Source organism: Rana temporaria, chromosome 7, assembly GCF_905171775.1.
Source record: "Rana temporaria chromosome 7, aRanTem1.1, whole genome shotgun sequence".
Classification (NCBI taxonomy): domain Eukaryota; kingdom Metazoa; phylum Chordata; class Amphibia; order Anura; family Ranidae; genus Rana; species Rana temporaria.
Window position 1 is genome coordinate 187,733,723 of NC_053495.1, and position 18,958 is coordinate 187,752,680.

The 18,958-nt window shown below is 44.8% G+C and overlaps 1 protein-coding gene across 1 annotated transcript in view; it reads left to right on the forward strand.

The window, feature by feature from the left end:
• USP33 (ubiquitin specific peptidase 33) overlaps positions 1-18,958 on the forward strand; it is a 116,342-nt gene that overhangs the window by 42,227 nt on the left and 55,157 nt on the right. Inside the window, exons 3-6 of the mRNA XM_040360660.1 lie at positions 670-723; positions 811-873; positions 8,800-8,934; positions 15,458-15,560. Coding sequence (XP_040216594.1) covers positions 670-723; positions 811-873; positions 8,800-8,934; positions 15,458-15,560 — 355 coding nt within the window. The remainder of the gene's footprint in view (positions 1-669; positions 724-810; positions 874-8,799; positions 8,935-15,457; positions 15,561-18,958) is intronic.

Genomic DNA, 18,958 nt, shown 5'->3' on the forward strand with positions numbered 1-18,958 from the left:
AAGTGTTGCATTAGTCCATTGTTTGTTTTTTTGACTGTGTAGTGCAGTACATCATAGCCCATAGCAATAGAAAAATCGAATTTTACTGTCATGTTGCTCATCTGTAGTTCTCTAAACCTGAAACTGTGATGTTTATAGAGAATATGAAGTGATGACGTTGATTTTGGTACTCCCTACATACCAGTGCAAAGACAGAACAAATAATCAGGGCTGTGTGTTTGAGAATTACTGCTTCTTGACAGAGGATTCTGAATTGGTCACCTGGCTTTGTGACAGGTCCTCTTTAGTCTTGCCTGGAGTGTGACACGGCGTCGCACCATTTATCAGTGTAAACAAGCATGCTAGAACTGCTGCATTTTTTCTCATAACATTTCTCCAAACCGCAGCTGTCAGGAGCTTTGAGCTTCCACACGTGCCAATTTCCAGCTATGCAGGCAATTTCCTGCCTTTACTTCTGCACTGAAGTATAATTCAGCTCTGCATCAATTTTTAATCTTAGCATTTTTATCTCCAGAACAGAGAAGGCGGAACGTGCAGGGTTGCAGTTGTGCGGGTGAAAGCCGGGTTATGTTAGGCCCCCGAGCGCAACATGTTATTTCAGCTGGGGGTGAAAGATTTAGAAATGGCAATGATTCTCCTCTAATTGTCTTCTCTTGATGTTTTGTATAGGGAAGCTGCCTGGACTGCAAAGTCAGAGGACCAAACCTTTGGGCTTGTTTAGAGGTAAGAACTGTCAGGAACAATTGTTACCGATGGCTATACATTTCCATGTGCTGGATTCTGTAGACATATCGCTTTTTCTTTTGGCAGAATGGCTGTTCTTACATTGGCTGTGGGGAATCTCACGTGGACCATAGCACCACTCATTCTCAGGTCAGTGTTTTCCAATTATGGTTTCCATATACCTATGGCCCTTCCTATCTGTTATGTCAGTGTAAACAGCACATATAGACATCAAAAGGCTATGTTTACCTGGATTCAAGCCCAGCTCTGGCCAAGTCTGAGATACACACACACACACACACACACACACACACACATATAAACATATTGGGACGCCTGCCTTTACATGCACATGAACTTCAATGGCATCCCAGTCTAAGGCCGTAGGGTTCAATATTGAGTTGGCCCACTCTCTGCAGCTATAACAGCTTCAACTCCTCTGGGAAGGCTGTCCACAAGGTTTAGGAGTGTGTCTGTGGGAATGTTATTATTGCACAGGACCACCCCCCCCCCATACTACCCTCATTATTACACAGGACCCCTCTCCCATACTGTAGTGATCTAATTTCTCTAATAAATGTAGTGATCATGTATAGTGTCCAGTACTCCGGTCAGATAATTGATATCTTAGATGTTCGTATGATGACCATAAATTAAGTTGTTTCGCAGCAACACACCAGGCTCTCCAGAGAACGCAAATTTAATTAACTTCCAATAACATACAAAGTCCAAAGTCCACAGACGATACAAAGAATCCAACAGAGTATTTCAGAATCCCATCTTTTCCTAGACCTGTGCAATGTTCATCATAGAGTGACAAGACAAGACTCCTTGAATGCCAGCTTGAGTGTCTCAAATATTGGTCTCACACTCAAAAGGGAGGGGTTCCTTCAGGTCAATCAACTGTTTCCTTGAATGAAAACTTCCCCAAGTCTAATTACCATCAATAAATACTTCCTTCCTTACCAGGCCATCTCACACACCCAGGTCGTCTTAGATAAGATTACCACATCAAAGAGCTTTCTGTACCTTTTGATACGTGTCGTTTGACCACTAACCCTTTTGGTCAGAAAACACCTTTTCATGTGTAACCTTGAATGCCTTTATGTAAACCATGCTATATATATAATATATAGAACATGTTATTTTAAATACCTACACATCTATATTAATATTACAACACATACTACCCCCATTATTACACAGGACCCATCCCCCATACTACCCCCATTATTACACAGGACACCTTTCCCATACTACCCCCACCATTACGCAGGACCCATTTCCCCATATTACCCTCATAATTATGTAGGACTCCCTCCCCCATACTACCCCCTATAATTATGCTGGATCCCCTATCCCGTACTAACCCTATTAATACGCAGGATGCTTCGTTCATACTGCCCCTATCATTGCACAGGACCCCTTTCCCTTTCTCCACAGACCCCTGCATTGCCCCCTCCCCTAGTTGTCTCCTTTGATAGTGTCCAGATGATGTCGGGTGAACGACAAGCACACCCTGCCAATTCCTCCAGTGAAGAGGTTGAGAGGGGTTGGTGTGACTGTGCCTGGGACTGACAGGCGCTCTCCCCAGACAAGGTTTACCTTTAACACGCTGGCCAATCTCCGCACAGGCTGCAGACATAACACCCAATCACCAGCGACCCAACATTCAATTCCACCCTAATCTCCTGAGTGTTAGCCAAATTCACTTATCAAGTATTTGCGGAGCAGCTGAACTCAAAGTGCAGCTTCTTTGGGCCCCTCAACAAAGACTGGGCTCAGGGCAGCTTCCCCTTTTGCCCCACGTTAAAGACTGCCCTGCTTTTCACTAATGTATATGTACAGGTGTGTAGCAAAAAATATAACTGTAATAAGGTAGCCTTCTGCTGCAGGAGCTTTCATACTGCCCCCGAAATACCTGCCAGGTGAAGCAGCCAACATCTGCTCAGGCACCTGCGCTCTCCACCTGCATTGTATGACTTTGGCCAGACAAGATTGTCATCCCTGTAAAGATTTTAAGCAAGCCTGTTGCAATTCACATGCTCAAATACTTTCACAGCCAGTCTAAGTGCAGAAACATTGTTGTCCGGGAACCAAATTGTTTAGGAATTTTATCAGGAAGCTTCTTAAGGCCAAGGTCACTGAAGAGCCAAAACCAGTTTAATGCAACCTTCAGAAATGGCAAGTGTAGAGAAATGCAGACGAGAGATAACTGCATAACTACAAGAGAGATACTACATAAATATTTCCAAAATAAAAAAATAGTTGTACAGTTACTGGAATTAAACACATGCAGACATCTAATACCCTGGTGCCCAACCTACTGCCCTTTGGTGTTTGAATTGCCTTTCCTTGGGCCCCAGAAGTCAGTAGTTGGAGCACTGATTTATCAGTTCTCACTGGTTTCATGTGTCCCTGGTATCTGACTGTCCCCTACAGCATGACTTCCCTCTCCAACCACCCCTGTAGAACAGATCCTTTCAATTTCCTCTAGTATTTTATAGCATTACATAAATATACATGTAGCACTACCCCCGAAGGAGCTGCTGGTTTGTTTTGGGTGGCATGTTACCTCCTATTCCTCCGCCGTCTAGGGTACACGATGAGAGCTGAGAAGAACTGCAATGTCCACACTTTAGATGTCTTTTTCTGTGCTTTATTACCCAACGGGGTTCGTCACCACTCTAGCCAGAGTGGGTATTGTGCACCTGGCGAGGCCTCTCTTGCCAGCCTAGCAGCCAGAGTGTCACACAGAACTTTAGCAAAGTCTCTGCCACAGACCTTTCCAAAGGTGGAGATGTATTTGGTCCAGAATCCTTCTCAACACAGAATTAAGGACCCGGATTTCTCTTGAATAAACTTTAGTAGATTCAAAACTGACAGGCGACCGTCATCCAGCCTTTCAGTAATAGTGCGTCCTTCGATTAAGTTTTAAGGCCTCTCCTGAGATACCAGCCTCGTCCTCGGTACTCTCCCAGACAGGTTCTTCATCGGGTGGCTTCCTCCCTCAGGACGGACAGCACAGGACAACTCTGCAACTGTAGACCCAGTCTGACTACCAGGCCTACATGGTAGATCACAACCCCGGACCAACGTGGTCCCGGAGCCACCAGGAACACTTGAACATGCACCCCCAGCCATGAGAGCCACACACACGGGGGAGGGGGGGGTGCTGGGCTGACAGACCCACGATCGACGACCCTGAACCAACGACGTCTGTCCCTTAAGTACTCTCCCCCAGCATGCACAGCGAGGCGATCCACCCCCACTGGCTGCCGAGGAAATACGCCCTGACTCGACTGCTGCCACCCTTGGCCTGGGGTGGTACAGGCACCCCAGACAACAATAGTGGTCACTCACAGTACAGCCATGGCTGGAACAGAGGCCCAAATTTAGCGAAAATAACACAGTCGGAGGCAACTAAATCACCCTCTAAATTTAAAGCAGCACCAGCTATGAAAGTAGCAGGGCGCTACATACAATATTTTATATAAGCCACTTTGAAGACATCAAGGCTGCATTCAAAGCCCTCTCCACCTTATAGGTTGACAACCACTGATGTAATGGATGCAATGCAGCTGTGCTAAAGTGAAAAAGCTGGGCTTTGTACTGTGATTATGGATTGGCCCTTTGTCACACATAAAATTGTGCTGTGCAGCTTCCTCTTCCATCTCATTCTCAGTTTCAACAGGGAACCTACAATGGTTGGAGCTGAGAATTTTTGGCTTGCACATTTACACATGTAGCGCACCCCCTTAGGAGCCACAGATGAATTGGGAAACCCCACTCTGCACAGCCAGGCTCTCTAGAGTCGGAGAACAGTCCGTGACGTTGTTTTATTTTTTTTATTTGAGGGTTAATAACTTGGATAGGAGGTTATGGAATGGCAAAACTTCGGAAACAACTTCAGGGACATTTTCCTATATGCAGTCTATATAAAGTCTCCTCACTTTCCTCCTGAACACACTTGCATGCTGGCTCCAGTTGAATCACTGTAGGTGGAACTGGCAGGCTCGCAGTCAGATTTTAAGCACTAGCCCTTTACAGGCAGGAACTCGTGGCCCCTTGTTATGTAGCAATATACAGCGATCCGCTTGTATTCCTCCTCCAACCCGCCTGGCTGCAGCTGCCCCTTTCACTAGACCCCCAAGCTTACTTTTCCACAGCGGTCCTCCTGACTGACTCTTCATCAGCCCACTCGGCTGACTCGTAGGAGATCTCCTTGGGAAGAATGAAGACTTGGCCCACTGTTGTCTTCAGAGAGAACTGGCTACATGTGGCAGTCTCCTCCCTTGAAAGTCCCCAGTAGTGCTTATCTACTTACACTGTTCTCTCTCTTGCTCATCTGCCTCCAGGAAGGGCTTCCTCAGTGTGTTGTGGCAGGATCCTTTCAGCACCTGAGCCCGGTCCAAGGTTGGGGCTCGGTATTAATCCATCTTTCACTTGACTGTCATGCTGGCATGGGCCATGCCTATTTATGAGGTAAGCTCTGCCCCCTGCCAACCCACTTTTGTGGATTGGCCGAGGCCTCATAAATATACCAGGCAGCTCCTCCTAACCTCCTGCCCACTAGCTCTAGAAGTTTTTACAACTTTCTAGACCAGGGGGAGGCACCAGAGGAGCTGTCAGGATGAGCCATCTATCCCTGAGTCACTGAACCCTGACCCAGATTCATAGCTCAGGCTTAGCCCTCAGCTAAACAAAATGTACCTACTCTAACGCTACTTCTAGCACAACATAGATCAGCAGATGTTGTTCTCAGAAGCCCAGTGACTGATGTCTGAGACTACTGCTATTGTTGACTGAAAACCAGAAGCCATTGACAGGTAGACGGTGTATTCATTGCAAGGCATGCCTCGCACTGCTTGTTGGGAACAGCCATTGCACAATTTGGCATATCATGATACCATTAAATTGCAGTCACTATCCAATTATGATGCAAGTGCAAAGAAGAAAAAACTGCAGGCAGGACGGATGCTTTCTCCCTGTTTCCCATTTTTCTAGATTGCACTGGGAGCCCTGAAAACCAGAGAGGTCTGTTGTACAAATATGTGGACAGGGGCTGTGGCGCACCTCCCGAAAATCACTTCTAACCTATCATTGTGATGGATGATGGGGGTGGACCTGGACTCACAACCACAAGAGCTGGTTTACAGAGCACCCCCAGGTTTCTGAGATCCCAAGGTGCTGTATGAGAAAGAAGATTGAGCAAATTTAACTACCATAAGTTTTAAACAACTGTAAGTCTGGCCTAAAGCCACAGTTCTAATCACCGCTGCCGTACCAGTCACAGGACACAGTCCTCAATCTCCATCTCTGCAGACACAGCTGCACAAAATGAATGAACAGGAAGAGCTCTGCACAGTCTCCATGTTCATTTACAGGCTGAAGCATAGCAAACATAGTTTGCTATCCTTCCGGTATGAATGAACAGTGAGTTATCGGTACTGATGACTCACTATGTTCACTCAAAAAAGGAGGGGGTCGGATATTTACTGGCCTCTTCACCCACTCTCCATCCTGAAATGATCCCCCGCAGCAGCCGATGGGAGGTGCAGGGATGGGGACATGAGGGAGCACACAGGGAGGAAGGGGAACCTGAGCAGGAGTGGTGGTATTTACAAGAACCTATCCTTGATATTTTCCTTCTGCAGCAGCTGAATGCTGGCGGGAGGGAGAGGAAGAAAAGCAGGCTTTCAGCTGCTGCAGGCGAAAAAAATAAAGGAGATTGGTTCCAGTAAACGCTGCCCCTGCTCCTGTCCAGGTTCCGGGGGTTGGCAAGGAAGGGACGCGATCTACCCGTCACCTGCCCGTGATCGACGGGTTGTGGACCCCCGAACTACATCATCTATGTGATGTTTGATTTTATTCATTGTTCAGTTTTAACACCTTCCCACCTGGCCTATAGCAGAATAACAGCTGCATTGTTCTGACTTTGCGTCATATGACGTCCTTCATAACAAGCAGCTTGTGCGCGCTCTCTGATCGCGGTAAAGAGCCTATGACGTAGGCTCTTTATCATGTGATCAGCTGTATCTGATCACATCTGATTACAGTGTAAATAGGAAGTGCTGGTTATCTGCATTCCTCTACTCTCACTGACAGCTGTGAGTAGAGCCTATAAATGGCTCTCCTGACAGGGGGAGGCTGCACTGATAATCAGTGCAGTCCCATCAGCGATGCTCACCAGTGGTGCCTATCGGTGCCCATTAAGTGCTGCATATCAGTGCTATATATAAGTGCCACCTCATCAGTGCCCGTCAGTGCAGCCTCATTGGCAAACATCAGTGAAAGAGATAAATTACTTATTTACAAAATTTTGTAATGGAAACTAAGAAACTTTTGATTTTCCAAATTTTCGGTCTTTTTTCATTTTTTTTAGCAAATAATAAAAAACCCAGTGCTGATTAAATACCAGCAAAAGAAATCTCTCTCTCTCTCTCTCTCTCTCTCTCTCTCTCTCTCTCTCTCTCTCTCTCTCTCTCTCTCTCTCTCTCTCTCGTTCTCTCTCGTTCTCTCTCGTTCTCTCTCGTTCTCTCTCGTTCTCTCTCGTTCTCTCTCTCTCTCTCTCTCTCTCTCTCTCTCGTGACAGCGCTGAAAATTGGCCTGGGCAGGAAGGAGGTGAAAGTGACCGTTATTGAAGTTGTTAAGTAACCGGAACCAGATTTGTAATCTTATCTTTGTTTCCAGTGAAATGTGAATGTGGGACTGGTGGTTTGGGATAGATAAACTTTCCTGAAAAGTATTTCGGAAGCACTGATTGGGCGTTAAGCCAGCTTCCTGTGTCTGGCGAAACCTGCTGTAATTTTCCAGCACTGTGTGTATTTGCTGATGCAATCAGTCAGCTCTCGGGGGATTAGCTGTGTATGATTGCTTATTGGAAGGAAGAAGAGCACCCGTCCCTGCCTGACACAAGCTAAGAAACAATCTCTTGTTGTTGTGCTGCTTCTCCTGGGATTGACACCCTAATAATTGTCCAGTACTGACACAAACACACAAGGGGCACCATTGCTAGCCATCTATGGGAAATACTTGTTGCAGGGTTATCTTTGTACGCAATATTTTTGAGTCACTGGTCTGTAACAAGCATGCAGCTAGTGAAATAAAAAGAAAAGTCACTACTGATGATCTGCATGCTTGTTTCAGGCAAGTGATACAAATTATTGAAGCTTTTTGGAACAACATAACAGCCAGGCAACCATTTTCAAAAGGAGAGTTCACCAATTAGAGTTGCCACCTCATCCCTTTAAAACCAAAAACATATTAAAGCGGAGTTCCGGCCACAATTTCACTTTTTAGATATAAATACCCCTGTAATACACAAGCTTAATGTATTCTAGTAAAGTTAGTCTGTAAACTAAGGTCCGTTTTGTTAGGTTGTTACAGCATTTAGACACTTTATAAAATAGAAATTGACTGGGGCCATCTTAGTGTGGGCATCATGAAGCCAGACTGTATGACTTCCTGGATCTCAGCCTTGCAAATCTCGCACATGCTCAGTGCTGCACAAGCAGTGTCGGATCAGGTTTCAGCACCTGTGCTGTCCAAGTCACATGATTCTTTGAGACTGGGGAGTGCACAGACTCCTGGAAAATTACACCCACTACATTCCCAGGAGTCTGTGCGGTGTAGGTTAGGAAGCATTAAGCACCTAGGTGCAGGAAGTGGGAAGATTAACTATTCTGCCTAGCAACAACACTTTGAAGGCATCTAAAAAAAAAAAAAAAATTCGTAAAGGACTAATGACATTTTTTTAAAACTACTGATGTAATGTTATATTTATGGGTGGAACTCCACTTTAATTACACAGGTTCTGTGGCTGATGAGGGTGGTAATTGAACTCGCTTGGTGCCTTATCTGCATTAAATCAGCCACAGAACCTGTGTAATTCATATGTGTTCAGGTTTAAAGGGATGAGGTAGCAACCCCATCACCAACGACAGACTGGTATTTCTCCATCTATTTATTATAATAATACTTTTAGACTATAAAGTACTAATGTTCCACCTTATTTATGAGATCTATGCTTTCTGACTGATTATCTTGGTTATATCTGCTCTGTATCTTTTGCAGGACACCAAGCATTGCCTCACTGTGAACCTCACCACACTCCGGGTCTGGTGTTACACCTGCAGCAAAGAAGTATTTCTGGATCGAAAGCTGAACTGTCAATCCCCCAATACCAAACCCCAGGACACTGCTACACAGGTGCTCACTGTTGTTTTTTTTTTTTTTTTTTTACATATTACTCACTGACAAAGGGATATTTTTATTTAAGTGGTCATTATTTACCAAGATCACCCCAACACATCCCACAGGGATATTTGGATGCTCATATAATGGTCATAGAAGATACCTGAAAACACGAGAGCAAAAAATATTACCCCTGGAGCTCTTGAAAGTTGTAAGAAACTATTTAGACCCCTTTCACACTGAGGGCTTATTGCAGGCGCTATAGCATTAAAAATAGCGCCTGCAATCCGCCCTCAAACAGCTGCTCCTGAGGGCTTTCACACTGGAGCAGTGCGCTAGCAGGATGGTAAAAAAAAGTCTTGCTACCTGCGTCTTTGGAGCGGTGAAGGAGCTGTGTGTTTATCGCTCCTCCACCGCTGCTGCCCATTGAAATCAATGGGACAGCGCGGCTATAATGCCCTATAATGCGCTGCTTTCTCGGCCGCTAGCAGGGGGTTACAAGCGCCCCGCTAGTGGACGAAATGCACCGCAAATCCGCCCATAGCCTCGGCGGTAAAAATAGCGGCGTTTTACTGCTGGCGGTATGGGCGGCTCAGTGTGAAAGGGGTCTTGGTGAGCTAACTCTTCAGCAGCTATCAAGAACTGAATAGAGATGGGCTTGGGCGTGTTCGGGATCCTAGTCCCACCCACCTGCCTGATCCCGCTAGGAAGCCGACTCTGCACACCGCAGCTGCAGACTAGGAAATGTCTCACTGCCTGTGATTAGCGGTGTGCAGTGTCAGCTTCCTGGCAGGATCAGGGAGGTGGGTTGGAACTGGCCGTACTCGGGTATATGCTGTACTTTATTATTTATTTATTACAGGCATTTATACAGTTATGTGCAAAAGTTTTAGGCAGGTGAGAAAATGCTCTAAATTAAAGTGGTTGTAAAGGCAGAAGGTGTTTTTTTTTTTTTTTTATCTTCATGCATTTAAGGTAAACAGCCTTTTGTGTGCAGCAGCCCCCCTAATACTTACCTGAGCCCCCTCTCTATCCAGCAATGTTGCACTAGAGACTGGGCTGTCCGAGACCCTCCCTCCTTATTGGCTGAGACACACAGGGGGAGCTATTGGATCCTGCTGCTGTCAAAGTTAGTGAGCAAATGAGGAGAAAGAGGGGGTGGGGGCCAAGCCGCGGCTCCGTGTCTGAATGAACACACAGCAGCGGCTTGGCTCAGGGTGCCCCATAGCAAGCTGCTTACTATGATCGTACAATTAACGAGTATACCTCATTATGGCCTACATAAAGGGTAACTCCACTTTCGGGGGAAAAAAATATAAAAATATATATATAGCTTATACAGTTGTGACCTAACTCGAAGTGTTCTTTTCAATCTGCAGCTCTGTAATTTTATGTAAAATGTAATTCAATATGGCTACCTGGAAGCCCATGTGTACAGAACGCTCCCTGAAAATGTAATTTCCTGCTTGTGTGATTGGCTCACCGATTTTCCCAGAAGTCTGCACTAAGAAACAAGTCAGATTTTTTTTTCATCCCCTGCAACAAAAATCTAATTTTTGGTGAGATACTACTAAAGGGGAAATTACGTTTAAAGGGATGCAGACCCTGCCACTTTCCTCATTAGAGCCCAGGAGGTGCAGCTGCTGATTTGTAATTTATAAAATCAATCCCATGCTTGGCACAAACGGCTATTTCCTCAAAATAACAAACATAAGGAATCTGCAACAAACTTTGTTAAAATCCCTGCAATGTATAGAGATCACCCAGAGGGGAATTTGTTTTTCTCAACAAGAGTGGAGTTACTCTTTAAACAGACCATTCAATTCAGCTCAGTGTAAATGATCTTAAAGGGGTTGTAAAGGTAAATGTGTTTTCACCTTAATGCATCCTATGCATTAAGGTGAAAAAACATCCGCCATTTACCGCCATTTACCTGAGCCCTGGAAAGTCCCGTGTCGTGAACGCGCTCAATCTTTGCCCGGGCTTCTCGGCTCTTTATTTGATAGATTGATCGCAGCGCAGCCATTGTCTTGCGCTGCTGTCAATCAAATCCAATGACACGGGTGTCGGGGGGGCAGGACTAAGTCATACATTCGGCGGCTATGTACACCGAGTGTATGACACGGGAGCGTGCCCGCAAGGTAACCCCCTCGGGAGAGAGCTTCCCAGAGGGGATTAGCTATTGCGGGGAGGAGCCAAAACAGCCGTCATGGGACCCCAGAACTGGAGGATCGGGGCCACTCTGTGCAAAACAAACTGCACAGTGGAGGCAAGTATGATATGTTTGTTATTAAAAAAAATTAAAAAAATAAAAACTTTACAACCCCTTTAACAGTAGGTGTCATTGTTTTAAAAATGTTATTGATCATTGAATAAATATTGTAGGCTCTGCTTCTTGGTGCTACACAATGGCCTTACTATGACTCTCAATAGACTTAGTATGTGAATAATCAGGGATTGACATCAGAGTTTTTTATTTTCCTGATATGCAGATGACATCTAGAGGAAGCATTTACAAATCTGCATATGATATACAATAGATAGTGTTACTAAACCCACAACAGTCAAATCAGTCTGTTTAGAAAAATATGCTGTTTAGAAAGTTGAGATTCTATTAGGAGATTTTCTCTTCCTGGTACTGTATAAGCAGTAATGCATTTGAAATTAGAGGAAAGTAATGGACTTTATAGGCACAAACAAATGTATTAGTCTACTAGTATATGACTTTTAGGATGTGGCACAAGCAAAGAAATATATATGGTGCTCATAGGCCACTAAATTATTATTATTATTATTATTATTATTATTATTATTATACATGATTTATATAGCGCCAACAGTTTGCGCAGCGCTTTACAACATCAGGGAAGACAGTACAGTCACAATACAATTCAATACAGGAGGGATCAGAGGGCCTTGCTCGCTAGAGCTTACAGTCTAGAAGGGAACACCAGACCAACTAATTCCAACTGTAAATACAGTAAAGCATGATTGTTATACTGACAGTGGAACCTAAGGGGTTAATCCTCTGCATTGTGTAAAAAAAAAAAAGAGCTGTTTGATCCCGTCTTCTCTGATCCTCCCTCTTCTTCTACAGTCTTCAATCTATCTCCTGATAGAACAGAAGCTTGGGGGCACTGCACATGCTCAGTTTGGTGTGTATTGCTAGAGATTTGTTTTGTTTTTTCTTGGGAGGGTGCATGTGATCAGCACAGGGCCAATCGGCACTGTCCAGACAGAAGGTCAGAGGTCATGCAGCCTCATAGGACAGTCAGAGGGGAATGAAAACTCCACATACAAGTTTTAACCAGACACTGATAGTCACAAGACTGCCATTTATTGCTCATGAGAAAAGATTTTTAGCAGTTTATATTTACTAAAATAATTGGATTTCCATGTTCTGTGTACTGTGGGAGACCAGATATAGTGAATGCAGAGTCCTGGGTTTAGTAACACTTTAAATGTGTAAAAACAAATGTCCTGTCCCTTTTTTAAAGTGGATGTAAACCCTCCATACACCCAGTGAAGTGAACAGCCTCAGATGATACACAGAGATTAACCAAATCTTCCTACATAGGTTTTATATCTGCTGTCTTCACATTTATATGCTGTTTAGAAAGTTGAGATTCTATTATGAGATATTGTCTTCCTGGTTAACACAGAGTGTGATGTCTGGACATACAGCCAAGATAGCCAACATTGCTGATTGGAGGAAAGGCACACACCCCTCTCATCATAGGCTGAGACTCTCAGAGGTGTTTTGTAATAGGAGCTGCTCTCTGCTAATCTGTTTTAGCAACCTCCTTTGACAAAATATTCAGGCTGCTTTTGTCTAAAAAGTAAAAAAATATGTCAGGAGTTCTCAGGCTGATAACGGAGGAACTGTTCAGAAGAAAGCTATAAGACTTGGCTCATTGGAAAGAGATAACAAAATACTGCAGATATATGTGCCCAGCTCAAATTTCATGAATCGGGTTTACATCCACTATAACCACTTAAGACCCGGACCATTATGCAGGTTAAGGACCTTGCCCCTTTTTGCGATTCGGCACTGCGTCGCTTTAACGAACAATTGCGCGGTCGTGCGACGTGGCTCCCAAACAAAATTGGCGTTCTTTTTTTTTCCCACAAATAGAGCTTTCTTTTGATTGTATTTGATCACCTCTGCGTTTTTTATTTTTTTGCGCTTTAAACAAAAATAGAGCGAAAATTAAAAAAAAAATGCAATATTTTAATTTTTGCTATAATAAATATCCCTAAAAAATATATAAAAAAAATTATATTTTTCCTCAGTTTGGACCGGGTATGGAGGGTTTACATACGTATTCTTCTACTTATTTTTGGTAAAAAAAATTGCAATAAGCATTTATTGATTGGGTTGCGCAAAAGTTATAGCGTTTACAAAATAGGGGATAGTTTTATGGCATTTTTATAAAAAAAATATTTTTTACTAGTCATGGCGGCGATGAGTGAGTGAGTAACTTGTATAGCGCAGCAAATGCGAACTTAATCGCCTCAAGGCGCTTGGCGTCCAGAGTTGTACAGGTCTTTCAGAAGAGGTGGGTCTTTAGCTTTTTCCTGAATGCCCGATGGTTTTCTTCCAAGCGGATGGTCGTGGGTAGAGCCGTGGTCCTTGGACCGAAAATCTTCATTCTCCTTTCGATTTGTAGCGGGATTTAGGAATTTGGAGAAGGTTTTGGTTGGTTGACCGGAGCATGCGCTTGGTGACGTACGGTTTTATTTTCTCGCTTAAGTATTGAGGAGCGTTACCCTGTGTACATTTGTGGGTGAGGCAGAGCGTCTTGAATGTCACCCGGTCCTGTACGGGCAGCCAGTGGAGGGACCTCAAGACTGGGGAGTCTGATTCCCACGGCTTTTTACCAGTTGCCAGTCTGGCTGCCGTGTTCTGGACGACTTGTAGACGTGCCATCTGGTATTTTGGTAGTCCTAGGTAGAGGGAGTTTGCATAGTCGAGTCGTGAGTTGATGATAGTTCCAACCACTACTGCCGTGTCTTCTTTTGGGATAAAGGGGATGAGTCTACGTAGCATGCGGAGCAGATGATGAGAACTGCTGACGACTGATCCTATTTGTGCATCCATCGTCATGTCTGAGTCGAGGATGACTCCGAGACTTTTGATTTTTTTGCTTGGTGCGATGGTTTGTCCGAGGATGGTGGGTGGTGTCCATGTGGTCCTAGAAATGGATTTCTTATTTGCGTGAAGGATGAGTAGTTCCGTTTTCGATCCGTTAAGTTTGAGGGAGCTTTCGGTCATCCAATTGTCAATCAGTGTGAGGCACTTTCCAAGTTCATGAAATTGGTCTTTTTTGTTGGTGATTCGAAGGTAAAGCTGCGTGTCGTCCGCATAGGAGTGGTAGCGCAGGTCCTGTTTGCTGATGATTTTGAGGAGCGGGTGGATGTAGATGTTGAAGAGTACAGGTGAGAGGGGTGATCCTTGCGGGACTCCGCATGTGATGGTCCGTGTTTCTGATGTGAAATCTCCAAGTTTCACGGTCTGAGTGCGATTTTCACGGAAAGATGCAAACCACGGTAGGGCTGCGTCAGAGACTCCTGCTACGTCTTTGAGTCGCGTGAGCAATATGTTGTGATCTACTGTGTCGAAGGCTGCACTAAGGTCCAGCAGCACTAGGAGACAGGATTCTCCGTCATCTGCTGCTTCAAGGGCATCATCCCATATCTTGAGAAGAGCCGTTTCTGTGCCATGGCCTGGGCGAAAACCTGATTGTAGAGGATCTAGGAGTTTGTGGTCGTCCAGGTGGCGATCAGTGATTTTTTTCGTGACTGCGACATTATGGCGGACACTTGACACATTTTTGGGACCATTGTCATTTTCACAGCGAAAAGTGCTATAAAAATGCACTGATTACTGTGAAAATGACACTGGCAGTGAAGGGGTTAACCTGTAGGGGGCGTAAAAGGGGTTAAGTGTGTCCTAATTTGTGTTTCTTACTGTAGGGGGCGTGTGATGTCACTGATCGTCGTTCCCTATGACAGGGAACAGACGATCAGTGACACTCTCACTAGGAAGCACGGGGAGAGGTTTGTTTACACTTGCCTCTCCCCGTTCTTCCTCTTTGTGATTCGATCGCGGGACACCGGCGGTGATTGGGTACGCGGGGTCTCTCGGGCGCGGTCACGGAACACAGGACTGGGCTTCTTAAAGGGGACGTACCTTTTTTTTTTTTTTTAAACCTTACTTTTAAAGGCAGGCACATCTAGGTGCCCACATGCCATATCTGATCCCTTGCATTGCTTTATTGAACCAGCAATATCTGGTTTGTTTTACATTTTGGCACAAAAGAGCAAATCACTTCTCATCAGCTTTATTTTCTCTTTCCAGCCTCAGTAGAGTCTTCCTCTTTAATCCTATATGGAAGGGAGGGGCTTCATTTTGCAAAATATGAAAGCATTAGGAGCCATTAAAGGCAGTTTAGTTTATAAGCAGGTCTGAGTGCTAATTGTTTTCCATTCAATAATCCTAAAAGAAAGTACTCACAAACATTTATTTTTTACTAAGGATTTAAAAATGACAACAAACCTTACATTGAAAACCCCACCGGCCGTGGTTTATGATAACCTGGATGTAGAACTTGAAGAGGAGGACGAGCTAAAGACTAGAGGTAAGTTTACATTTTTCAAAAAATCCTTTCTAGAACCTAAAGCCACTTTATGATTGCACACTAAATGTGTGTGTGTGTATGTATGTGTATATATATATATATATATATATATATATATATAATGTGTGTGTGTGTGTATATGTATGTGTGTGTGTGTGTGTGTGTGTGTATATATATATATATATATATATATATATATATATATATATATATATATATATATATACACACACACACACACACACACACACACACACACACACACACACACACACACACACACACACACACGGTATCTTTTCATGTGACAATACTGAAGAAATGACACTTTGCTACAATGTAAAGTAGTGAGTGTACAGCTTGTATAACCGTGTATGTTGTCCCCTCAAAATAACTCAGCAGAGCCATTAATGTCTAAACCGCTGGCAACAAAAGTGAGTACACCCCCTAAGTTAAAAATTGCGGGTGGAACACCGTTTTAAGATTGTGAGGGGGGTGGGGTTGAATCTCAATTTTTTAGCGATTAATAGTGCAGCTCTACTAGTAAGTATTATTTCCTATTGTGCGCCTGGCAAAGCTTGAAATTTACTTTTAAATGGTGAAGGCTCTTTAAAACGTATTTAACACTATTGCTAGAGATGTCCGTATTTGTTGGTGGAGTTTGTTTCTACACGAATACTTTTTCTGGTTCAATCATTTTTATTTAATTATGCCATTAGAAGCCAAGTAACAAGAAAAAGCACCTAGTCTGCCCAGGCAGGGGCTAGTACTAACGACATGAGTAAAGACAGACTTACACAGTATGAACAAAAGAGGAGTATCCTCCACAGTCAATCGTAATAAACATTTCGGGGAGATCCTGTAGATAGCAATGCAAACCAGGACCAATGTAATGGCAAGGTCCTTAACCTGCATAATGGTCCGTATCCTAAGTGGTTATAGTGGATGTAAACCCGATTCATGAAATTTGAGCTGGGCACATATATTTGCAGAATTTTGCTCTATTTTCAATGAGCTAAATCTTATAGCTGTCTTCTGAACGTTATCCTCTAACTAGCCATTTCCCCTCTCCGGTGTCTTGTGACTCTGTGTTACAAAGTCTCAGGTGTGATTGGGGAGCATGTGTGTTAATTTTGGTGTTATCGCTCTCACTTTTTCATACTGGTCACTGGAAGTTTAACATGGCACCTCATGGCAAAGAACTCTCTGAGGATCTGAAAAAAAAGAATTGTTGCTCTACATAAAGATGGCCTAGGCTATAAGAAGACTGCCAAGACCCTGAAACTGTTTACTCACTTTTGTTGCCAGTGGTTTAGACATTAATGGCTGTGTGTTGAGATATTTTGAGGGGACAGAACATTTACACTGTTATACAAGTTATACACTCACTACACAACATTGTAGCAAAGTGTCATTTCTTCAGTGTTAGGCCTCATTCACATGGACGGACTGTTCAGGTCCGCCTGTCAGTTTTGACGGCGGACCTGAACGGCCGCTCTGACCTGGTGCGTCTGGAGGCAGACGTCCCCTGGCGTCTACCTCTGAGAGAAGATCTTCTGTCACAGGGTCCGATCTTCCATCCTGCTTTACAGTCGCTGGCTTTAACGGCGTGGCTGTTGAAAGCCAGGTGTTGAAGGACCGGGGCGTATCGGGCTCGGTGGTTTCTACCATGCTGCGTTGCGCGGAAGTCTACTTGTAGGAGAATTTACCATCGTACGTGGAAGGCCTACATCTCTATGTGTGAGGAGATGAAGTGGCACCCCCGTACATACGTGGTGTCCCGGATTCTGCTGTTTCTACAGCAGGGAGTGGAACAGGCTCTTGCCTTAAGTACGGTCAAGAGTCAGATTTCTGCTCTGGCTGTTTACTTTCAGCGACCCTTGGCAGCGCACTCCTTGATACGCACGTTTGTGCAGGAGGTCCGGCATGTGGCCCCTCCGGTGCGCCCTCCACTGCCCCCATGGGACTTGAATTTGGTCCTCTCGGTGCTTCAAGACGCTCCCTTTGAGGACATTCGGAAGATCCCCTTGTTGACTCTGTCACAGAAGGTGTTTTTTCTGGTAGCAATTACTTCGATCAGACGGGTGTCTGAACTGGCGGCCTTGTCCTGCAAGGCCCCCTGCTTGGTCATCCATAAGGATAAGGTGGTGCTGCGTCCGCAGCCTTCTTTTCTCCCAAAGGTCGTTTCGGATTTTCACATTAATGAGGACATTGTTCTTCCATCCTTATGTCCTCAGCCGAAGAACCAGAAGGAGGCCACTTTACATTCCCTGGATGTGGTTCGGGCCCTTCGAGTTTACTTGTCGGCGACAGCTCCGTTCCGGAAGTCGGACTCACTGTTCGTGTCAGTGACTGGTCCTAGAAAGGGCCTGGCAGTCTCGTCGGCCACCATTTCTAGGTGGATCCGACAGGTTGTGCTTCAGGCCTATGCCCTGAAGGGGCGGGCGCCTCCTTTTCGGGTCACGGCGCATTCGACCTGGGCGATCGGTGCCTCTTGGGCTTTCCGACATCAAGCCTCTGTGTTGCAGGTGTGTAAGGCAGTGACCTGGTCGTCGGTCCACACTTTTTCAAAGTTTTACAAGGTGGATGTGAGTGCATCTTCTGATGCCTCCTTCGGCCGCAGGGTGTTACAGGCGGCAATTTAAGGTTGGAGTTCCTCCGTTGAGTAACTCCGGTTTTGTTTGGGGTAAGTTTGGTTTGCTGTGTTGTTTAACCACCTCTCAAATTTTTGACACTGCTTGGGGACGTCCCTAAGGTCAAAGGCTGCTGTGTCCATCCATGAACGGAAGAGAAAATAGGATTTTTGTATTCACCGTAAAATCCATTTCTCTAAGTTAATGGACGGACACAGCACCCACCCCTTCTTTGTTTGTACTGCTTACAAACTGAGGCTGCTAGAGCAGGGTGTGGGTTATACCCGGGGAACCACGCCCCCTGGGAGGAGCTGCACTGAAGAAAAGTTGTTGACCCTTTAAGTGCTGTAATTCTGCCTAACTCTCCTGGAAGGAAGCTGATATAACCCTAAGGTCAAAGGCTGCTGTGTCCGTCCATGAACTTAGAGAAATGGATTTTACGGTGAGTACAAAAATCCTATTTTTTCCTCCATCCAGCAATTCTCACCTTTTTTCCTCAATCCAGCAATTCTCACTCTGCAGCCCTGCCAGGTGCACAGCCTTTTCCAGCACAATTGCCCCCATCAGGTCCTTTTCTTCATGAATGTGTATGCTATACCCCCATTCGTTCCTAAAAGCAAGCAGTAGTGTCCTTCATTATTTTGATAGGACAGTGGTCGTCAACCTTTTGGACCTCATGAGCCACTAAGCTTACAATCACGCGGGCCACTAGGGCCGCATTCACACCTGAGCGTAGCATTTTCGGTAGTTTTTTCCGGTTTGACG